This window comes from Lepisma saccharinum, chromosome 13 (genome assembly GCF_977018435.1).
Source record: "Lepisma saccharinum chromosome 13, izLepSacc3.1, whole genome shotgun sequence".
NCBI lineage: Eukaryota > Metazoa > Arthropoda > Insecta > Zygentoma > Lepismatidae > Lepisma > Lepisma saccharinum.
The window spans coordinates 13,142,756-13,168,624 of record NC_139241.1 but is presented as its reverse complement, the minus strand read 5'-3'; the positions used below and the strand labels follow the sequence as shown (position 1 = coordinate 13,168,624).

Sequence of the window (25,869 nt, the reverse complement as noted above, 5' to 3'; positions counted from 1 at the left end):
AACCTCCTTAACGTGGAAACGGAACACCATTTAAAGACCAACGAGATGTTTTTATTCTCAGTAAGTCTGAAATTTCTTCCTTTATTTTTTTTGCTCGCAAGGAAACAATGCAATACTGTAAGTAGAACATGCCTTTGTTGCCACTCGCTTATCGGTAACATTGTCGATATGAAAGAATGCACTCGCAAGGTTTGTTGTTTCGGTATTGTAGCACGAACTTGAACACCTGATTCTTGTACGCATTTTTTTTTATCTCACGTCAGTTGTGCTTGAACTGTGATAGTGTTTGGTTTTCTTTGAATCTGATTCTTCGCAGACATGTCGTCAAAACGTACATGCAGAACTCTGACGTTGAAGGAGAAGATGAAGGTGATAGAAGAACACAAAAAAGCAAAATCTTCTGCCAAGGAACTGACAGGAAAATTCAAGGTTAGTAAAATTCAAATTTACGACATTTTCAAAATTTCTGAAAAATAAAATTGGAATGGTTTAAAGGAACATCAGGTGAAGTGAAGCAATTGGGCAAAGTTTCTGGCAATGAACAGATTAAAAAAGCTGTGTATGAATGGTTCGTTGAAGCAGCTGTGGGGACAAGATACGAGGGTTGGAACTTAAATTGTGGCAACTATTTATTCACAACCGATACACAAGAGTTACATGTTTGTACCTGTTACTGTCCTTCAAAGTAGTCACCAGCGTTGTGTAGAACCCGTTGCCAGCGATGTGGAAGGCGTAGTATACCGTTAGCAGAGCCTGTTCTGTTGATGGTGCGAATGGAGCGGTCTACTGCCTGTTGAATCTCTGGAACAGTTCTGAAGCGAATGCCCCGAAGTGGTTCCTTCATCTTCGGAATCAAATCAAAGTCACAAGGACTTAAGTCCGGGGAGTATGGTGGATGGTACAGTACTTCCCAGTCCCATCGACCGAACAGAGCAGCCACAGCTTGCATTGTCGTGCAAAATGATGGGTGGGTTGCGCAGAAAGTGTCGCCGCTTCTTTCGCAAAGCTGGTCGCAGTTGATGCTCCAAAAATGAACAGTAATACTGGGCATTGACAGTCTGCCGTGGAGGAACGTAATGCGTTAGGATAACACCATCACAGTCATACACGAGAATCACCATAACTTTCACCACACTGGGGCTATGACGCACTTTCGACTTTCGCGGCGACCCATAATGACGACCTTCGTTGAACGCTTTTACCCACCGTGCCACTGTTCTGTACGGCAATGCCGATTCCCCGCACGCCTCTTGAAGCCCTTGATGACACTGTTGTGCTGTACGACCTCTGGCACATTCAATCTTGATCCAACTCCGTTGTTCCTGTTTGGAAAACATAGTGAGTGACCTTCACGTTAGACCGCTCGCTCACGAGTGACTGTGTTTCCCTCACTTGTGCGCCTGCCTGTGACGTGGGACGGGCGAGTCCATTTGCTCGGAGGTAAGGTAGCTATGTCAACAACGTGTGCTATCAGCGCCACTACTACATTCCATTGCATAGTGTCTCCACATCAGTGTTGCCACTATTTAAGTTCCAACCCTTGTACATAAGTACATAATGTACGTTCTTACAATACTGTAAAAAGTGTACCAACATGTTGTGTAGTTACATAATTGTAATCTCTGCTCTCCTTATTGTGACTATCGCATTTTTGTTCATGTATGTACATGCATTAGTACACTACATTATAAGTAATGCGAAATATAAATTTGTCTTTCCATTATTTCCTGCAGCGGTCTGTACTGTATTTGAAGTCAACCCTGTATAAGAAGGAAAACTTAAGACGGAAAATTTTGCTCGGAACCATCATGTTCCGGGATAGACAGGTTTTACTGTATTTATGAATGAATTAATATTTTTGGGTGCATTAGCACATATGGTCATTTTGCCTAATCCTTACCTAAGAGTCCAATGCGGTACCCGAGAGCATGTCTGGGGCGCCAAATTACCAAGCGCACAAAGGGGGGGGGGGGGCAACACATTCAGATCCTTGGGAGGTCATCAGTAGGGGGGCACCAGCAGGAACTCTCAAAGAGGTAAGGTTCCTATCTGCCAGGCTGAAAAAATCTACGAAAAGGCACCATTTAAAGCCTCCAGGGAACAGTTTTGAAAAACTTAAAAAGGCAGCCACATTTTTTTCAGGTAAGTTTGGATTCAGAAAATGCCTGGTATGGCTGTTTAAATGCCCCTCCCAGAGCTGGATGTGAATGTGTTAAAATGGATACACTATAAACTTCCTCAGAGGCAGTGCAAGAAGTCCACTCTTCTCAAAAAGCGAAAAACATCTGTTCAAGCACTACTGTCATCTTCCAACAGGGATGGTAAATACTTGGAAAGATTATAAGTCTGTCTCAGAAAATGTCGAACACTTAAAATGACATTACACACATGATGCATTTGAGGGTCCAGCCCTTGCAGCAAGTGACCATGGGTGAGACAACTGTATTTTCTGATGATGTTATAGTATGTTATAGAAACAACAATGTATTGAAGCAAGTTTCTCCACACACACACACACACACATTATATTATACATGTATATATATGAATAATATTTCAGTGACAATATTCTCAAGAACAAGTGAGCTTCAGCCATCTGATGGAATCACATGTGCATGTACAGAGGGTTTATGTTATGCCCCTCCTGCACTGGCAGAGGGGCATGTATCACCCACCATGTGGAAAACTTAGCTCTTCATTTATCTGCATTACATTCAGGAATTGAAGTTTGTGACACATGTGCAGTGCTACGAGGGCAAATAAAAAAAAAAAGTTACACCCGACCTGTGTTCCAGTACTAAACGTGATAAAATAATCACACTTGGTGGAAACACTGTCCGGAATGTTTTCTTCCCACACCCGAAGCAGGCATGCTGCAGCTGGTTTAGTATGAGAGTAGTCACCGTGTGAATATGTAGCATCGTACTGAAGTGGCATCGGACATTGAGGTTCGCTCCCGTGTCCGATTTTTGTGGGCACAAAGGCATAATCAGAGTCAAATCCATTGCCAAATTGTTCAGGTGTAAAATGAGAATGTGATGTCATGCCCCGTGAATGGGGAATGGTGCCCGATGTTCGAAGAGGGAAGAAAGAACATGACCGAACCACATGTTGGGCAGCCTGCAAGTGTGAACACTATCAACAATGTGAAGCCTGTGAATGCAATCATTCTTGCCAACCGCCAACTACCACCATTTCGATCCTCTCAAACAAGACCTAGGGGGTGAGCATTTTGCATCACATGAGGACTTGCAGGAAGCAATATCAAAGTGGTTGAAAGAACACATTAACATGAATATATATATATATATATATATATATATATATATATATATATACATATATATATAGGTCATTCCATGTCAAATCAGGCAGGAATTGACCCTCCGATTTTGATGATATTTGGCAGACAGCTTTGCTTTGCTCCAAAACAGATACCTGTGAACGGAATTTGCAGAAATATGATTATTAAGAATAATTTTGAACAGCTCAAAGCATCCCATAATCGATTTTTCTCATTTTTGGATATTTTTAACTACAATCCTTCCTCTTCATACTGAGAAAGTTTTATCAAGGTGTTTTTTGATATAAGGTAGAAAAATGAGATTGAAATTTGTCCTGCATCAGCAATGAACTGATCTGCAGCGTCCTTATGATGAGACTTTTCATTTGTGTCACGCTAAAGGATATATATATACTTACTGCTCAGAAACAGGTGATATTCCACTTGATAATTGGCTTCATTTTGTGCTGTTATTGCTAATTTATACGTTACTGTTTCCTTATTTTTAGCTGCGTTCGTGGGCACGTTGTGAAAACTTCTGTGTTAACCAAAAAAATGAAGGGGGGGGGGGGGAACGATGAAATTCGGGAATGTTTGAGAAACAATGCATTACTTATAATTAGGGCTGAGCCGATACCACCATTTGCCAATACCGATTGCGATACCTTAACTATTGCAAACGATACCGATACCGATACTTGTATAATTCCTGTAAAATAACAAAGGCAAGTTACTGAGTCACAAAACGCATCACTTCACATTAGTATTAATGATATCAAATACTCTTAAATTATTCTCATATAACATTATATCACTTAAAATGTCCTGTGCGCCTCCCTGATGGCACAGTGGTATAGTCGTCACCTTGTAACCAAGGGGTCCCAGGTTCGATACCCAGTGGAGGCACATAGTGGTTTGGATCCCACTTTAAGCTGTAGGTCCAGTCCCGATTAGCCTTATGGTGCATAAAGTGGACTTCAAACACCAAATCAATCAATCAATCAATCAAAATGTCCTGTAACATTTTATGTGAACTTCTATCTACCCCCAAAGGATGCAAAAAAAGATAAAGAAGTTTTTGAAATGTTGCAAGCATTGTTAGTGTGTTGCAGATACATCGAAAAAATCGGTGTATTATTATGTGTCCCTGCCAGAGAAAGTTATAGTGTGTAAAATGAAATGTATGTAGTGCGTATAAGGTACAGCTTGCACAAGGAATGCAAAATAAATACGAATGTAAACAACATTCTTATCGTTTGGATTAACCTGGGGAGGGAGGAAAACGATGTAAAAATATACAAATACAGATATATATTTAATGCTCATTTGGCAGCTCTGTACATGTCCTGATGTCCATTATTCTCTGTCATTTGCAATAAAAACAAGTCGGTGCAGTGTCGGCATCGGACAAGTCAGTGCAGTGTCGGCATCGGGCAGCAGTCACACAGAAGGGTCGAGTACAAGAAGAAAATCCACATCCCTCCCTCCCACAGCAACATTCATCCCTTTCCCAGAAACTCAGGAATGAGCGTAGCATTATAATAATGCTGGTTTTGAAAACGACACGTTCTTAACCCAAGAGTTTGTGAGCAAGAATTAGCAATGAATAGTTTCTATTATTTCCACATAGCGTTGACCACCAGGCAGTTACATGCCTTCAATGTCACTTTTGGGCACAGTGCTTTCGATTTAGTCCTGCCTTTGATCTTGTCATCTGCTTCCCAGGAGGGTGCATCATTTTCGGAAATGTAAATGGAATTCTTGTGAGGAACCCCAACCTGTCACAAGGAAGGGTGAACGAACCTTTGAAAAGGACAAATCTTCACAAATGAGTTTTTTCTCTTGGGCCGCTCTAGCCACTGAAAATCTTTGGTATCATCAACGGCCCCCGTGGTGGAGTGGTTAGCATATAACGCTAAGACACCAGGGATTCCCGGGTTTAAATCCCGGCCTTGGATGCATGATTGTGAGTGTACATTCACCAATTTTATTATATCATCACTCATTCCCACCTTCACAAATTAGGCAAAAGTGGCACAAAAAGTGAAGTCATGTAAATAAATCAATAAACCTTTGGTATCGGCGAAAAAAATTAGACCGATACTTTCCGATACCGATACTCCAGGTATCGGCTCAGCCCTACTTATAATACTTTATGAGAATAACTTTTAGTTAGAAGCAATGGCAGCGATTATGGGGACTTGGGGCAAATACCCCCAACTTTTTGCTACTTTTTTGGCTCTAATTTTTTTATGGCCTCTTAATGCTAAGTGTTGTCTAATAAGAAAATTAACACTGCCATGGAATGATCCATATATATATATATATATATATATATATATATATATATATATATATATATTCAGTTAAATGTGTTTTGTTTGTTTTATGCAGGTGGTGTAACTTACCTTTTGATTTACCCTGGTATTTTCACCATGAGTGCAATTTTGAAATGAAATGGGACAGACTCTTGAGAAATGAGATGTTTATTGCAGCTGACTGATAAAAGTGGTAATGCAATGTGTTGAAGAAAAATGAACAGATTCAAGGTTCAATAGAAAGACGTCTGAGGAAATACATCTAGCACACTAGAATGCAGCTGAAAATTACTTAAACATCAGTACAGCATAGAATGTTGATTAAAATATTGGATTTACTCAATGTACTAGATTCAACTGCATCAACAAATGGAGGTAATGACCAGATGCAGATGGAAAGCAAGAACTTTGAGGAAAGATTAGTGGCCAAAACTATTGCCACACCAGCACATGGTGTCTGTATCTGGAACATCACTTGATGTTAGTAAATTTCAATGCCCACAATAATACATTTTATGTGTGTCTAAACCAGAGTGGATTGATTTAAATCACCCTAAATAAATAATTCATAGAATAATGTACATAAGGATTTTGTAGATATCAGAAACACTTTTGGTGAAAGTACATTACCCTCTTAATAATTTAATGTTGATTATTAGGTTCTAAGATAGGAAAATAAAGTAAATAAAATATATGTCCTGATGGTGTAAAGCTCATACAAAAGGTGATGTAAACACAGGATTTCTCTTGAGTTAAAATTCAATAATATTATGGGCAAAAATAGCAAACATTTTGTGTAGAAAAATATACAAAATACTAATTATGTTAAACCATAGTGTCAATATCATTAAACTGTAAATAAACATGACATCTGATATTTTTCAAACTATCGTTAAAAAAAATCTCCAAAATTCAGGTACAACAACTATAAAAATATTTAAGTTAATATTTTAAATTACAATTATAGAGTACATCAATAATGTTTTAGTTTCAATGGAAGAAAAGTTACTGAAATTATTATTAGTTTCAAGAACACATGCAACAATATTTCCACAGCAGGCACAGTATCAGAAAAATGTATATTTACATATATTTTTTATTTGCTTTAATCAAACAGTTCAAATATTTTACAGGAACATTTACTAGAAAAAGCTTTTCTATAAAAAAACATCTTATATGCATGGTGCCAAAAAAAATGCAAGCAATTTTAAGCACATTATTAAATAAAAATCATGATCTTTATCCATCCTGGTCTAAACAGAACAACATTCTGTACATATTGTCACTTGACTTTAGGGGCAAATTCTGGATTTCAAAATATTTACGAAAACTATGCTTATCTTATTAACATTTGGCGCACACAGGAGATGTACTACGTAGAATTTCAGCAAAAAATGCTGGCTCGACCAGGACTTGAACCGGGGCTCTCACATACTGTGTCATTGCACTACCAACTGAGCTACCGAACCATCCTGGCTTTGCCTGATTTTTACTGCCACTGTTTTACCTGTGTGGAATAGTCTCATTTTTCACTGAAATTCTACATGGTACATCTCCTGTGGATGCCAAATCTTAATGAATTTACATCTCTACACTGGGAGGAACCAGGCAACGTTGAGGTCTAGTGTTTCAAAGGCAACATATTGCATTGTGATAGGACTAGCAGAAACTATTCCACATAGGTAAAACAGCGACAGCAAAAAATCCGGCAAAGCCTGGCCAGTTCGGTATAGAAATGGCACTGTATGTCAGAGACCCAGGTTGGAGTCATGGTCGAGCCTGCATTTTTCGCTGAAATTCTACATATGCTAATCTTAGCTGTGCAGAAGTTAAGGCACACAAAATTAGCCACAATGAATGTTAATTAATGTTCTACTTCCCCCACTTTGCAAAACATTAATATAGTACACTATTTACCTTCTTTCCTTGTGCTTTTTGAAGTTCCTGAGGTATTTCTTGCAACTCTCCTGGCAACCAGTGGACTGCTGTACAGTAAACGCCTGAGGGAGAACCGAGCCAAGCCTCGTTTGCTCTGGGTTCGCTGGTTGGCTGTAGAGCAGGTTGAGTGATTGTCGGTGTCATAAGCTTTTCGCATTCTGTTAAATAGGGAGACGGTGGTGAATTGTTGCTACGATGTCTGTGCCATCCACATTATGGCCGTTTCACAACCTGGAATGAGAATTTAGAAAATTGGATTTAGTATGACTACACAATGAATAAACATAGTAAATCTGTACTTACAATCTAGTTAAATCTGTACTTACACTCTAGCTAAGTGGTATTTAAACTGTGCGCCGGGGAGGCACCACGTTTCGAAGAGGAAGCACAAGAACTTCCGAAAAAATATTAATTTTTTTCTGATAGTTTCTCCTGTATTATTTATTGCAACTAACATTAGGCTTCTTTTGGTATTGTCTATTTCTCGTGTTTTTGAACAGACAAAAACTGCAATCCTAGTTGCAGAAGAAAACCAAGTCAATGCTAAAAACTTCATTGATAGTGCTTTGTACATAAATTGGCATAACTTTCTGATATTTTCCACAAACTGAATGTATCTCTACAAAGTACAAGGTGTCAGCCTTCAAAAAGTAGTTGCTGCTTTGTAAGAGAGCTTAAAACAGGATTGCTTTTGTACACTGAGCATGTTGTTAGAATTAACAGGATTACAAAGAAATGAAGAAATCCAAATATTGCTGAATGCCTGTTTATAACACTCCACCACACGCGGCACGGAGTGAGAGACTGCAACTAGGAAATTTTGTTTCATAAAGTATAATAAAAACCAGTTTCAGATGAGGCCTTCTCTCTTACGAAGGTACTTGGACAGCTGACAGCATTAAACCTTCAGTTTGTATAGTAGATTAGTTTGCAAATGGGGTGATATTCCGCACGCTGCCTGTGTATTTAATATTGTGGAATCTCGCTACACGTTTTACATGTAAAGGCTGTCAAAGATATGTATGTATGGGAAACATTGTTAGTTATGTATGCAGTGAATGTGATACGATGCAAAGGGTGGAAATGGACTGTCATTCAGATAATAAGTAAAATAAATTAGTTGATCCATTTTTGTCAATATCCTATGCTTTATTAATTACTATTACTATAATAGTATTACTATCATTGTTATCATGATAATTATTAGTAGCATTATTGATATTTAGTCTTTTCCAAATATTCATTAATATTTTAAGCATAAACAATTTTAAAAAAAACTTCAGTGTAATATTTACTTAAGAGAGAAGAGTTAAATCAATAACTTTGTATACAAAATGTACAGACTTTGTGAATGGAAAATGTACAGTCCAAACGTGAAATATGTAAAAAATTATTTATATATGTGTTTAAAGGTAATAGCATGAATATTAACATATTATACAACAAAAATATAGGAAGCACAGATGTGGATCGACACACTGCGGGCGTGTGATGCTGGGGTTAACATCTATTATACAATGGTAACACTGTTAAGCCTTGCTTCCATGTTAATAAAACATTAAAATACTGACCAAGGCAGAATTTATTGTATAGAAAATAAATATATACACTAAAAAGGTAACGTTTCCACCCCCTAACCGGGTCTTCTTCAGACGCATAGTCACACTAGAATGATGCAAATTACAAAACATCATCTTATATATGCACACTCCCAGACCAGGGTAAATACACAAAACAAGATGACACCAGTCTTTATCTTAGAACATTTTCTGTCAGGAATTCCTGAGTGTGGAATCTCCTGACAGGTGATTGACAGGTACTTGGTGAGAGTCATCAATTCCTCCACTAATGGACCTAGACAGATTCCTTATCTCCTGGACTCCTTCCCCCCTCTCTTCTTTCTTCTTTCCTCCTTCCTTTCTCTCATCCTTTCCACTCTTTCTAACAATCCTCTCCATTCCTTGTTGATTTTCAGCCCCCATTCTTCATTATTTCTTCTTCTGGTATTTTCTCTATTTCCTTTGCCTCTTTCCACTTTCTCACTATTCCTCTACTATTATACAAGTTTTCATACTAACTATAATTATCCTTTTTATCTCATGAATATCATATCGCTGAATGAATTGTATGTTGTGTATATATACTAACAGTAAATAAACACATGATCTTTCATGGGCACATCACATGCATTTATATATTATTAATGGGCACCTGCAGATTTTAGTAGCGAAGGGGAGCCACAACTGCAAAAAGTTTGAAAACCCCTGCTCTAGTTAATTAATCTCTCTCAACCTAAACTTTTAAAACTGGAAATTTTCAGGCAAAACATATTGACAAAGAGCAACATCTATTATATTACAATTTGACACACACAGGAGATGTACTATATAGAAATTTCAGTGGACAATTCTACACAGGTAAAACAGCAACATTGAAAATGCAGGCAAAAGCAGGGTTGACTCAGGAGCTCAGTGGGCAGAGAACTGGCATGGTACGCCAAAGACCTAGATTCAAGTCATTCCTGGAAGTTCAATGTACAGCTTGCAGCAAATATGCTAGCCATGTGCATTTTCTATCTTTAATTCAATGAGAGATTCAAGTAATGTAAAGTGGGCACTGAATGCAACTAACCTCCAACATTATGGTTACTATCACATGTTGATCAAAATCTACAACCCTCAAAATGAAATTATGAACACATTAGTATTGGGGATGTGAATTACATGGCTTGCCAGCGGTCTCTTTCTCTGCTTATCACAGTCACTGGAAATTAAATGAATTCGAAACTGAACAAGACGTCTGTAGTCACACTAAAAGGTAAATTCGTCATGTTCATTCACTTTGTATTGCACAATATGAAGCTCAAGTATTGGAAGATAAGCATAGCAAAGCAGATGGCAACATGGGCGTTGGAAAGTGGGGGGGGGGGGGGGGGTTGACGGAAATTGGCATTCTTCATTTTAAGTTACAGAAATCTTGTTACTAGTATTATTAAGAACAAAAAAATTCTGTTACTTATTATTCAAAGAGAATAACGAAGTAAATTAAATACGCAAAATCGAAAAAAAAAATGGGTGTAAAAGAACAGGGACCAGTTTATAAATGGTTTCACAATTTTAAAAAATTAGAGTTTTATGTGAGAGTGCACATACCATAAACACTATGGGTAACTTTTAAAACTTGTTTGGAAAAGGAAAAAAAAAAACACTGAAAAACAGTTTGGTGGATCGAGTAGGGATGTCTCCCCAAGCCCAAGGAAATAATAATAAATTTGGAATAACATTTGAGTTTATAATATTCATTATTTAATACTACTACTAATAATAATAATAACATATTATTTATGGTATTCAGGTTTTATCAATTGCCTGACCCCATACAAAAATTCCTGACGACGTCCATGGCAACATCTCGAAAATCAATACACGTCAATTCAATCAATGATTGATTGATTGACTGATTGATTTGTTGTTTTAAGTCCACTTTATACACAGTAAGGCTAATCGGGACTGGACCTACAGTTTAAAGTGGGATCCGAACCACTGTGTGCCTCCACCGGGTATTGAATAAGGGACCCCTTGATTACAAGGCGATGACGCTGCTACCACTGCGCCATCGCGGAGGCATCAATTGAATCAAAAAGAGATGCAGCGAAGAAGTGAATGAATACAGTGATGGACAATTTGCCGCCAATTAAAACTTTCATTTCATCCCAGAAAAGATACAGCGCACAGTGGTTTGGGTTGCACTGAACTGTAGGTCCAGTCTCCATTAACCTCAGTCTGAGTATAAGTGGACTTAAGCAAACTTTCATGTCTAAGACATCCAGTGTTCTAGTCTAGTGGTTCCCAAAGTGTCGCCATGGCACCCTGGCTAGCGCTGCTAAATGTTCCAATATTTTCGCTGAATTTACACTTACTTGTTACATATTATTGTTCCAAATATGTGCTTATTTAGTACTTTTTACACATAAAATTTCTAAATTTGAAATATGTGTTGTTCTTTTCATTTAAGGCAAGCAACGTAACCAATCTGAGCATTGCAAGTCTTTGATAGGCCTACATTATGACTTGGGTGCCGCCGTAAAATCTTGAAACACTAAGGGCCTGGTGAAACAAAAAAGTTTGGGAATCCCTGCTCTAGTCAGTAGGGTATCTGACTGCACGTGGGTGACCCAGCTCTGATTCCTGGGGTGGGTGGGCTACGATTGGAACTTTTCTGGTTTTGTCAAGCGGCTCTGAGATTCATCTAGCTTTAGATAAATAGGTACCTAGGGAGTAAAGGTGGCCAGTGTGTGGTGCTGATCACTAGGGTGCAAAATTTATAGGCAAAAAAGGCACGAAACATGATGAAAATAGGCACTAAAATAGGCACCTAAAAGGACCCCAAAATTAAAAAAGGACATTAAAATAGAATTTGAACATGAACTTATTTCAATTTTCTTCTCCCAAGTTATACACTCAGGGCGTGTCTAAGTTGGGGGGCGGGTTGACTTCAACTAGCTTTCAGGTGGAAAAAAATAAGGGGCGGGTTGGCGTCCTTTTGTCCAAGTATGAGTCACCAACAGGTTGTTCATTTTGCTTACCCTGATTAAGGGATATTTGGAATTTCCAAAGATGTGACATCCCTTGAGACCCTCAAATCTGGTGAATACCATATTTCAGTCAGTTAAACATAAACAAAGGTTTACCTTCTTCAATGTAAGGAAAGCCAAAGCCAATTGAAAAAACCTGAAGCAAGCAAAGATTACAGAATAGGCATATTTAGGTCCGATCAAACAAAATAGGCGCTAACCCTGAAAATAGGCATTTATAGGCACTATAAAAATGCGTTTTGTACTAGAAAGACCATGGAACAAACTTAAAACATTAAAGCTCATGTTTTACTACAAAGGAATAAAAAAAAAAGGCAAATAGGCAAAATTTCGCACTCTACTATCACATCCATCACCCCCTAAAAAGATCGATATCGACAATGTGTGGGACTACATCCATCCCCTCCCTTATATATGCCTTCTTGGCATCGTGCTATGTTCATGGGAACTTTACCTTAGCTCCAGACTGCTCCAGACTATACCCTGGTCTTAGTTATATCTGGAGCAAGGGTGCGCATAGCGGAAGAGAAGGGGAGGAAATCGAGTGGGCAGTGCGAAGCAGTACAAGCTGCTGGGAAGGCTGTAAGTACAGTTACTTTCCCCCCACTCCACGCAATCGAGTTCCCTCTCGCGTGTTCATTGGTGTAGCTGTCTTGCCTCACTACTTGCGCAGAGATTTGTAATCGTTCGCCTGTTCGTGAGATAGCTGGGACAGGATATAGTATGATCAATGCGGTTTCATTGTAATCACGGATTTCTGAGTTAAATTTCAGTTCCAACTTTAAATTGTAGGTTCAGTTCAGGCCACTATAATATGTGGCAAAATAAACAGTAGACGAATTATCCATCACCATTTTAATTCGGTCTACATTACACAATGTGATGATAATGAATTGAAATTAATACGCCAATAAGCAGAGAGCAATACCAGCTTCGAACCAACATAATTTCACTCCTTAAAATACCACAGGATGTAGAATAAAAAAAGTAATGAAAGTAGTGATGGACAATTTGCGTATTATTTTTGCCGTCTACTGTACATAAAATACATTTAAAATGTTCAACTTTCACATCATAATCAGTCACCATATGACCAAAACGTTTTGTTTTTTTAGTCCACTTTATGATCATTAGGTTAATCGGGACGGAACCCACAGTTTAGAGAGGGATGTCTCCATTGGGAATCGAACCCAGGACCCTTGATTACAAACAATGGGCGTCCAGAGGGAGAGCAAAACGTTATTTTTTCAGAGGTTAGATGAAATTAACAATCTTTATTTATTCTAAGCATTTTGAATACATAACGTTGATATCAATATAATTTACACAACAATTAATTAATTTTGTTATTAATTAATATTACATGTGCAACGATAAAATAAATAAAGAGGGGGAACCCCCAAAGCAGCCCGCCTCCACCCGCCTACATTCGAGGGTATGCTCTTGTGTCCTGGTGCCCATAAATAGACCAGAACGTATTTTGCTCTGAATTTATCTGTTCCCCCGCTTTGTTTTCCTTTCTTTATTGTTTTTTATTTATAACATACAATTACATACATGTATATCACACAAAGAAAAAAATTATATAAAATGAATAGATAATTCAGTTACATAGCTATATTATTTAGTTATTATCTCTCTCTCTTTTCTCTCTTCAAGATTATCCAGACCATTCTGGTGTCCAGAACAAGTTGTATTTATTGTTTTATGACATTTGTAAATTGATATTATATATTTTTAATATTAAGGGTGCATGTTATTTACGTACATTTTCCATAAGATATTAACATCTGAGTTTAAATAGATAAAATTATAATTAATAATGCAGAATGATATGACACAAAGAATATTATATTATCACACTAAATAGTTATAATAATTACATGAATGAAATACAACGAACACACATTAAGTTACTGTCAGTTGGTTACTCAGTTTAATGATACACTAACAATGAGAAGTATTTCAATAAGATTCGAACATTATCTAACTTGAGTTTAAGTCTATTGGGAAAGAAAAACTGGTATCCAGCAGCAATTTGATCTGGGATGTTTTATGCCAGTTTAGTGTGTTCTGTAGGGTTGAGAAGTTCCTTAGGTTAGATAGAACTGTTTCGGGGGAGTGAATTGCTTGCCTTTCACTGACCAAAAAAAACAAATGACAACGATCCTACCGAGGTGTACCATGAAAGCCACGTGCACGAGCTCAATTTTCTCTCACTTTTCGCAGCACTGCGAAGTTCGTCTACTCAACTTCGTGACAGATAAGATTGGGAAAGCGCAAGACCTGTTTCCCTGCTTGCGAGCTGTTGTAACCTTGAGTGCATTCCTACCAGGCGAGGTCTCCATTAGCTTCCTGCTCACATAAGGTTTACTTGACATTTTCATCTTGACCCATTTCTCTGATAGCGATGTTGCTTCTATGACGCTTAATCACCTTCGTTAAGTGCGAGGGTTGGTCGGAAAGTAAGGTACAGTTGACCGACGATAAATGTGATACAAATAAAACTACTCTACAGAAATAGCAAAAAACACTGTCGTTGGTACTTTTACATATCTTTCAACCCAGCCACGGGGCGTGAGCAAAATACGAGATAGTATCAGGCGCTGATACACGGGAGGGCGATAGGGGCGATCGCCCCTCCCAACTGCCAGGTTTACTGATACATTTTTACGCCTAATATCTGTTCTGTCTTTAATCACCAAGTTTAAAAGGCTCGAGGAATCGTTTATAAAATTTGATATCAGCCCACTTTTCTTTAATCACGATAAGCTAATCGGAACTGGACCTACAGTTTAAAGTGGATCTGAACCACTCTGCGAAGATGCCTCAAAACAAAAGAAAATCGAACGAGACCACTGCAGAAAATGAGGTTTTGTTTCTTTGTTCGTTCATTTTACTTCTCATTTCTGACCGTTCATTATCCCGCAACAATTGGAAGAATTATGATAACTACATACAATAATAACCAATTATTACAGCCCTGGTCCCTATATTTGGAAAACAAAAAGCTAATCTCGGGATGGTTCCCTCTAACAGAACACAATATTGTTTATATAAAACAGTTCAAATGTAGGCTAGAAATGATTCTCGGTGAGGTGACTTCAGGGCGTCAAATTTTGAAAAACAATGAGTGGGCTCCAACACTTTGAGTTTTATGTTTACCAAAAAAAAAAAATATCTCATAACTCCGTATGATATTAACACACACCAACAAGGTGTTCTAAAAAAATGTTATTTAGTGATTTTAATTAGCACTCCACCACGAATAATAACTACAAAGTATTGGGTGGGCTCGGGCTTCATGGACTCGTATACGTTCGAGCCACTGTACTAGGAAAATTACTCATTAGCCAGTTGTGATTAGGTAGCATGAGGCGTGAAACTGTAGAAAAGCGTTTTCTCCAAGCGATATCTTTGGCGAGTAAAATACATGGAATTCTGATACCAAATCGGGACTGCATGCAGGATGTTCCACTTTTGTCAAGTGACAAATCTGCCAGACTGAACAATTTTTGAAAAGTGTTGTCGCCTCATAAGGCCACGCTTTTTATTCGTATCGCTTCATATTCACTGTCATCAGACGTTTATAGTATCGCCATAACAATTATTATTTTTTTTTTTTTGCAAAAATAATTCTTGTATGTTCGTTCCTTAATCCATGAAACCATATTCTGCAGGATTAAAAACAAAAAATGAAAACTTTGGTATCCTACTTCCGCGCACTTGTATTAGCCCCAAACACGTGTGAGAAAGATTCGTTAGCACTGTATTAATGTCACTGATACGGAACGTGAAGTTTTCCCCGGCATCAGTATAACATTGACGCACGAAAAAAAATGTTTACATAATTACGCTACAAATCTTGTTTCTGGCAATTTAAGGAGCTCTTGTACAATTCAATTTTTGTTATTTAGTCTATTTTCTCCCACTTTTGGCTAATCGCGACAATGAAAACAAGTGATGATTTGAAGAAATTGATGAATGGACACTTACAAAAGAACACACGTGCTCAGGGCGGGACTCGAACCCGTGAACTTCGGTTGCGAGATAAACCTCTGAAACACACTCGCCCACCGAGCATGTCAGTCAAGCAGCATTTGACGGTTACTGTGGAAAAGTTTAGAAAACCATATATGTACTTTTAAGACCTTCCCGATGGAGTGGTGGTAATGTCGTCACATTATAATTAAAGGGCTTGCGGGTTCGATACCCGGTGGAGGCACATAGTGGTTCGGGTCCAACTTTAAACTGTAGATCCAGTCCAGATTAGCACATCTGTGCATAAAGTAGACTTAAAAACAAAAATTCAAACTACAAGCTCCGAAATTCGTCCCACAACCCGTACCCAACGTAAAAAAAAATGCTAATGTGTACAGAAGGGTTGACAGGACATTATACTATTCCCAATGACAAGATCGTACATAGAAAGAAAATTTGAAGGTATCCAGTAGCAACGTTTCATTTCTACTATTACCCTTTCAACCACATAAAAAAACCTACGGATGCATACCTTTCATTATTTAAAATAAATCAAGGGATTACGTCAGGGCACGAAATTTCCGGTCGCCAGGTCGCCATTGGCGACCAAAAGTTTGGGGCTGGCGACTAAAATTTTTTTGTGTCAAACATGCCCGAACATCTCAATCCAACGTTCGTACATGGTTTTGGAAAGCGAGCCGATTGAAAACCCCGTGTCCACTCAACGCCGACCCCATCTTACAAATTTATTTAATGTAGCATACTATGTACCTAAACACGAGAAGCCATTTAAAGACTTTGTAGATCTGCTGTGTTTGGCAGGAAAATTAAGTGTGAGTGTTCTACCTAAGTATGGCAATGAAAAAAAAGCAATGAGGAGAATTTATTCATATCATAGCTGAAACTTTGAAGTTAGATCTAGTGAGAAAATAAAGAAAAGTACATACTAGGTCGTTCAAGTCAATCGGGGACTTTTTTTTAAAAAAAAATAGAAGAACAAATTTCAAAGTGTGGTAACTGGATTTATTTTTCCAAATAACCTCCTGCTACAGTTATACGCTTATCCCAGCGTTTAACTAACGCCTGGAATGCTTCCGCATAGAAGGATTTATCATTACGGCGGAACCATTGTAGGACAGCATTCTTCACTTCATCATCAGTGTTGAAATGTTTTCCTCCAAGGAATTCCTTCAGGGGTCCAAACAGGTGAAAATCACTTGGCGCTAAGTCAGGACTATAGGGGGGGGGGTGTGGTAATATCTCCCAGCCGATTTCCTGGAATGTTTGGAATGTGTGTTGAGCGGTATGCGGTCGTGCATTGTCTTGCAAAAAAGAGAACACCCTTTGTGATGAAACCCGGACGTTTCTTCCGTAAACTCTTATGCACATCACGCAGAACACGGCAGTAATACTCACTGTTGATAGTGACACCATGGGGTAAAAAATCAACGTGAATAATCCCCTGTTTATCCCAAAAGACACTTGCCATCACTTTACCAGCAGACGCAACTGTTCGAAATTTCTTGGGAGGTGGTGATTCCGTATGCTTCCACTGCATCGATGCTCTTTTGGATTCTGGAGTGAAATGGTGAACCCATGTTTCATCACATGTCATGATGCGATTCAGAAAATCCTGGCCTTCCATGTCATAGCGGTCCTTGAGTTCTCTGCAGACTTCAACTCTTCTGTGTCGGTCAAAAGTGGACAGCTGCTTTGGGACCCACCGTGCACTCACTTTTCGGAACAACAAATGATCATGAATTATTGTGTTCACTGTTCCTAACGACAGATTACACACCCTTGCAATTTCACGACAGGTTATGCGACGATTGTCCAGGATCAGCTGCTCCACGCGCTGAATGTTTCCAGGAATGATTGCCGTGGGCTGTGATCCACCACGACCGGGATCGTCAGTAATAGAGATACGGCCATCTTTGAAGCGCTTACACCATTCAAATGTCTTACTGCGACAGAGTGTCTCATCACCGTACTGAGCCTGAAGTCTTCTGTAAATTTCTGCAGGTTTTCTGTCCTCGTTCACTAAAAACTTCATCACAACACGCTGTTCCATGTAGACATTCACACTGTTGTCCGCCATCTTGAATAACTATCTATGCAGAAACGCGGGAAATGAGCGCCGCCTACCAGTAACAGCACACAGTTGCCAGTTCCTACTGCATACAAAACCTCCAGCCTAGGCGTCTATTTAAACCTGGAAAAAAAAAAAGTCCCCAATTGACTTGAACGGCCCACGTACATCAGCCTTTTGATGGATGAATCCACAGATAGATCATCAGTCGAGCATGCAAATGTGTACGTATGTTCGATACATGGATGCAAATTATGGTCACATCAAAGATGACCTTTTACGAGTAATAGAGCTCACAAACTCTACTTCTGCTGGTTACTTCACAGCTATAACTGATTACTTTGATAAGGCAATAGGTTCAAATAAATACGGAAACAAGTATTACATTGTTGGCTTGTTTACTGATGGTGCAGCAAATATGGTCAGGCACAAATCAGGATTGGCTGTGCAAATGAAAGCTATTTATAATAAAATGATAACTATTCACTGCCTTGCACATAGTTTGCAGTTAGCTGTGATGAGTTAAATATCGTAGAGCATTTGATTCCGTGATTAGGAATATTTTTCAGTTTTATCATGGCTCTGCTAAAGACTTCACCTCTTGAGAGAAACGGCAGAAGTTATAGGAGAAGAAATTCTAAAACTGAGTGGTATCCACACTATTAGGTGGTTAGCCAATAAAGAAAGTGCTGTAAGAGATAGATCTCTTGAAATCATGGAAAGCTGTTGTGGCCAATCTTGAACAGGTGCTCCATAGAAAAGACAATGATGGCGCTAAAGCTAAGGGTTTGCTGAAAAGTTTGAAGCAATTTAAATTTGTTAAGCTTCTGTACTTCCTTTTGGATTTTTACAGGAAATTGAACCTTTTAAGCGTGGCACTACAAAATAAGAATATTTTGATTTCATCTCTGAAAGTAAGAATTGAACACTGTATTTCAGTTTTGGCTGACCTGGAATCTAATGTTGGACCAAGCGAACAAGATTTCTTGTACCATGTATCCATTTCAGGGAAGATCAGGGATGTGCAGCTCACAAACATTCAAAACGGAGAGCAAGAGTTTCGGACTGTTAGAGGAAACATAATTAACAATGCGAAGGTGTACATCACAGAAAGATTGCAATATATCAACAGATGTGATTGCATCTCTGCATGTTTTCGACACCTTGCGTTGGCCTCCCAAAGAAAATATTCTTCAGTTTGGGATAGAAGAAATAAAGAAGCTCTACATGCACTTGAACCCGTGCCTCTATAATGAGAAAATGGATGTTCTGTTAGCAGAGTGGACAGAATACAAACTTTTGTTTTCTTCTCTGACTTTGAATCAGACACTGGAGAAGATTCACAGTGAGGAGTTTTCAGCAAGATTCCCAAATTTGTTCCAGATTTTGACATTTTCTGCTGTTCTACGAGTGAGCACAGCTTCATATGAGAGAGGTTTCATGTGTCACAACAGACTCAAGACTACTTACAGGAACTCTCTGACGACTGAGACACTGGATGATTTGCTCCCAGTTTCTGTAAATGGACCCCCCCCCCTCTGTCAGTGTTTGACCGAGCAGCTGCGATTGATAAGTGGTACTTCAGTGTAGAACGACAGCGCTACCCAAACATTAATTCCTAAGGCATGTTATTTTTAATAATTGCGTATATTTTTATTATTTATCAATATAAAATAGTGGCGACCAAAGACTTGAGTCCGGCGACTGACTTCAAACTTGAAATTTCATGCCCTGTATTACGCTCTTATTTAATTACACCTACACACACACACACACACAAAAAGTTTTGTTTGTTTCAATTATGATTAAGCTTTTCGGTAACAGAAAACAAAACAAAAAAAGTTGTAGTTCTTGAATCTAGGACAATTGCGATGAAGTCAAAATCACGGATAATTGCGATGATTTTGACGGTGAAGGTCATTTTACACATTAATTGTAGGAAAACTGCGACGATCAGGACCTAACCAAAGGCACCACAGAACTATTTAATAATGCTGTAGAAGGTTGGAAAAACAAAATAAATAGATGGCTTGGAAGACAGCTTCCAAAAATTCATGATGTTCTGGCCTGCCTCAAGAGCCAAGCAGAAGATACCAACATGAAGTACATGCGGATGGAAAAAAGGAAGAAGCGCGACATTAAAATCGACGAGCGAGTTGGAAAGTGTATACACACATATGAGGAAACGGGTCACTTCAAAAGGTGTGTTGGCTCCGGCCCATGATCAAAAACTTGATTGAACCAAATTCCCCAGCTAATATATATCAATATTTTACATAATTCTCTTGTAAGAGGTATTGTACGGGGCGTTAAGTCACACTTCAATTTGATAGATGTCATCGCAATTGTCCACCCGCCCTTTCACTTCTGTGTTCATCGCAATTGTCCACTATGGCAATTGTCCGGCTACCGTTGTCTAACAAATTCCAAATTCTTGACTTTTTCTTGACCGTTATTTCCATTTTCTTCGCCTCTTTTCCCATTTTTCTTAACATTTATTTCATCGCCCGCCCCCCTCCTTACGCATGGTTGCAAAATTAACAAAATAGATATTTTTATTCAATGATAAATCCCTACCACAAGAGAAACTGAATCCGTACTTTAACGACAGATTTACATTTGCTTTCATTATTAATGCATGTAAAGATTAATGCTTAAAGATTAAAGTTTTTACAAAACTTGACGCATACAAGACTGGAATTCTTAAGAAACAAATTGAACAAACCTTAACCACAACTCAATACAGTTTTAGATTTCCAAATATTTTATTTAACAAATCCTAGTACAGGTAGGGTAAAGGTTGGGATTATCGTGATATAGGTAATATCGTGATAGTTTTGTATTGGCGTATACATGTCAACACGTGTGAAGGACAGGCAGTTTCTCGCACGCGAGGTTATTTCGTGATACGTCAATACAAAACTATCACGACATTACCTATATCACGATAATCCCAACCTTTACCCTATACAACAAAGTAAATTTACTATAATGTAAAAAATAGCAAAAATTCTTGACCAACAGCATAACTTCTCGACTTTCTTGACCTCTCAATTTCTCGACTGTTCGATACTCTCTTTTACTACATTTTATAATTCTGACCAAATTATTTCTTAACTCATAATAAACAAATGTGCTTATAAGCGCATACCCTCGAATGTATGCGGGAGAAGGTGGGCTGGGCTTTATTACATGTATTGAGTAGTTGTAATATGTGTATATTGGTTGCTTATGGTTGATAATTGTCTATAATTTATATGATAATGCAAATTCAATATGTAATGTAATAAAGGGCATTATTAATAAACAAATGTACACGATCACTAAAGAGGTTTGATTTTGGCGAACAACTATTTGTTTGTCAACGTGTTTAAACAAATGTTTGGTTACAAGAAACTAATTTTCGGCGAAACAAACTTTTTCTCTGGAAAGCTACACAAAAGCAGATCATTTTCTCTTTTCTCAATTCCCGAGCCAAATTTTCATAATCTTATCTGGGGAAACATTTCATGTCGTTGTGGACTAACAAACCTTATGCGCCAAGATTTGAATAACTTATTATTTTCAGTAATTCTTAGCGCAGTGTTTACAAACTAATTCAGGGTGGCTATTCTTAGACCACGATAAAATTCAAGCACAATTCCCGGCTTTCAAGGCGAATTTTCCAAAAATTCAACGCTACAAGCACATGTTTTCGCTATTTCAACTTTCGTATCACGGCCTCTCACCACCCATACACAAATATATTAGCAATATAAAGGGTCTGTGCGATTCCAATGTATTCAAACGTTCTAATTCAATTCAATTAAACGGTAGTATATATATATTTAAAATAATTTAAGGTGCGAAGTTTACATTTGGCATTCCACATACTCAGAGATAGAATCGAAATACATCTACAAACACAAGTCACAAATGTTACGGTTTATATTCTAATCCACGAAAAATTGTTAGTTGTGTAAGAATTTCAGACTAAAATTTACCTAATCATCTTCAAGATATCTTCCGTCTGTCCGATATTGTTCTGCAACGGACACTGACAAAGTAAATGGGTTGAGAGAATTCTGTTTCATTTTCCACGCAGCTTACTTTTCCTTCCTCGATAAAAATTACTAAACTGTGAAGAACTTGCCTCAGGGCATTTATAAATATGTATAAATTCGATTGGATTTGGATTAACAAAGGGTGCAATTTTTCACGTCTCCGGAGAAAAAATCAAGCGGAATTCACGGATAATTCCCGGAGCCAATAATTCACGCATAATTCCCGGAGCCAATAATTCACGCATAATTCCCGGTGAGTAGCCACCCTGTAATTTATGCATCATGCTGCTTAAAGTTCAAATACTCTTAATATAGTACTTTGGGGAAACTGTAAAATTGGGGGACACAAGCCCCTTATAGCTTATGTGCGTATGCCTGTGTGTGCGCGTGTAAAGGACGTTGGGTACTTGAAAAGTGTAGAACATGTACACACTGTATGAAAACAAACCATTCAACATCTGCATCTTTTTCTCGTACATTACCAGAGTTGGGATACATTGCTAAAGAGTTGCTTGGCCTCAATCAAACTTACAAAAAAAAAAAAAAAACGCCTGAGATGTCGTCCTTGAAAATACGTGATTGGTGTAGTATAGTGTTCCCGTTACAGGAATGTACGGATATTTCTTGACATGTTAATGCACATACATACTAATAGACAATGCTAATCAAATTGCAACATTGACGGTTTAAAAAGCAGTTGTTATGTCACAAGGTACCTTTAACCTGAAGGTCATTTAGTAGCTTCTGGGTGACGGGGAAGGGTAATTTATTCTGACCCGTGCTTTTGAAATTAAGTCACGAGTTTTCAGAGACAATGTACGCACGCCGTTATGAATATTTGGATACCCACGCATTTATTTTAAATTTAAACTCTTATCTTGCGTTTAAAACAGATATAAAATTTGAAGAACTTACGTAGAGATTGGTTGATTGGGTTTATTTTACTTAGCTTTTCGGCCACTTTTGGCTAATCGCGATGAGGATGAGTGATAATGTGTATGAAATTGATGAAGCGAGACTCGCAAAGAATACGCATGCCCAGGCCTGGATTCGAACCTGTACCCCCTGACGTCCTAGCACGCTTGCTAACCATTCCGCCACGGAGGTCGGTGAAGTGAAAGTTGAACCAGGTTAGGTTAGTTAGTCAGTGCTCTCCTCAAGATTGTAAGGAAGATCGGACCCAGACGAAAAGACTAATCGCGAAGATGAGGATGACAGGGGATAAGATGAAATTGGTAAGGACAAACAAAGGTGTACATGTCACATAGCAAATCTCAGAGAATTATACTGGCGAGTTTAGACAACAGTCTCAGCCTGCAACAATGCGGCTGGCAGATCCTGCAACAATGCAGTTGACAGAGCCTGCAACAATGCAGTTATGAGAACATCAGCCTGCAACAATGCAGCAGAAAGAACAGCTACACACAGATGATCCTTCTGAAGTTCGACATTCAACTACGCCTCTGTTACATGGTTTCGCTCTGCCTTATTACAGTACTATCACAGATGAGCTATGCAACAATGTTTACAAGTTTCAGTGAATCTAGGTCTAGAAATAGGGTCGCGCAAAGAAAGAAAGTCTTGTACACAAGAGGTGTACTCTTTCTTGAAGCTACATCTCTGGGTTTTACAACCACTGCAAGAATGACAGCAACCTTGTAACTCGTTCTAACCTTCACACAGTTTTACTTTATCTCCTTGCTTACTCTTATCAAAGGCCTTTGCTACTGCTTTCTTTGCCATAACACCCCTCCCCTCACGCTGCGACAAATCAACAACTATTATGCAGATTGTTTAGTCTTTTGTCCGTATTTAAACCAGATTTCCAATTTCGTGGAAGAAGTTCATTGCATCCGATCTCATTTGAAATCATGGAATTTCGTCTACGATCGCATCACGTATGCGAAGTACTGCAGTATGACCTTTGAGAGAATTATCACTCTCAACTCTGGCCTTTAATTACCAACGATGCAATTAAGAGATCAACTTTATATAAATGAAGCATAAAGAGGGATTTACAGTGGAAGTTCACAGAATTACTGGTGAACTTGATTCAATTTGATTTGATTATTGTTGTTATGAGTCGATTTTCTTCCCATTTTGGATAATCGCGACAATGAGGTTGAGTGATGAAATGATAAAATTGACGAAGGGTCACCCACAAAGAACAACCATGCCCAGGCCGGGATTCGAATCCGATGAACCCTGGTGTTGTAGCACGCTGTAATAACCACTCCACCACGGAGGTCGGCTATGGCACCGGTGTGCAAACTAATGTCAACGCAAAATTTTCAGTATCAAACTTGGACATTTTGTGTAAATCGTTTCAGAAGTAACAATAGCTAAACACCCATCGCCCATCGTTTATTGCAAACATAAGATTTTTCTTTGGGGGAGGCGGTCATAATTTAATCTAAATATGAAAAGTGGCCCAAAATTTAAAAATTTCCATTAATTTATGAAATCAGGGAAAAAAATATTTTATCGTCACACAAATGTCAAAACTACGAATGTGCTAAATCTTACCATTAGATAAAGGCATTTTAAAATCAAATTTCTTGTGGAAAAAGAAAACTGGTTTTACATTTGGATAAAGATTGTCATTGGTAAAATGTGTACCTACAGTAACGGCAACTACGCTAGGCGTAAATGTCAAAATTTGCACATTTGTGGTTATGGCATTGGTACAACGATATATCGTGAGACTCATTTGTGACAAGTTTCAAGGCCTCCTTACGGGCCTAAGGATAATGCTCGCCAAACAAGCTATCACGGACTACAACATGGACTGTCGTAATCTCATGACCTTCCTACGTTAATTTCAAGAGAGCTTTTGCAATCATCACACCTGCAGGAGAGCTGACGATGGAAAACATGATGTAGTCTTCACCAAGCTTCGAGTCTGGTTTAAATCCATAAACTAGCCCGTGAAATCATCCCCGCTGAATATCGAACCAGGAACCCCATTAGTACTGGAGTTCTGACAAGGGAGCAATCGACCGATATTTCCAACACTTCTATATAGTAGATGTCAATGCTCCTTGGAATTCGGAACACACCACATTGGCATGCATGCATTTTCAAATGCAAAATTTGTAAAATACTGCCGGGTCTCGTATTCCTAAATATTGCCGCCAGCCCCGTGGCCAAGTGGTTAGCACATCGCGCTACGACGCCAGGGGTTCCGGGTTCCAATCCTGGTCTGGGCATGGGTGTTTGTGGGTTTCAATTCATCAATATCATCACTCATCCCCATCTTCGCAAATTAGCCAAAAGTGGAAGAAAAGCGAAGTAAAATAAATCAAATCAATCGATCCTAAAAATTGCCACAAAAAAGAAAAGCAATAGTAGACCGCTTTATGCAAACACTTATACTTATTTTCAAAAATGAGAATATATTCAAGAGCGTACTGAGAACAGACCGGGGGGGGGGGGGTAATTATACGCACATATTTAATTAGAATCTTAACCGTAGCTTACCCGAGAAAATGTTATAAAAATTGAAAATAAATTACATTATTCCCTAGGGTGATCACAATATTATTGTATTACTTTTGTTCATAAAAACATAAATGTAATGTAAATAGGAGGTAAAATGCACTAAGGTCTATCAGGCGCCATAT

The 25,869-nt window shown here is 38.4% G+C and overlaps 1 protein-coding gene across 12 annotated transcripts in view; it reads right to left on the bottom strand.

Moving 5' to 3' along the window:
- LOC145997180 (E3 ubiquitin-protein ligase RNF19A-like) overlaps positions 1 to 25,869 on the bottom strand; it is a 222,265-nt gene that overhangs the window by 107,622 nt on the left and 88,774 nt on the right. For all 12 annotated transcript variants that reach the window (XM_083133876.1, XM_083133875.1, XM_083133886.1 and 9 more), the window contains one exon: positions 7,519 to 7,770. In XM_083133876.1, coding sequence (XP_082990002.1) covers positions 7,519 to 7,696 — 178 coding nt within the window. In that variant the 5' untranslated portion in view covers positions 7,697 to 7,770. The remainder of the gene's footprint in view (positions 1 to 7,518; positions 7,771 to 25,869) is intronic.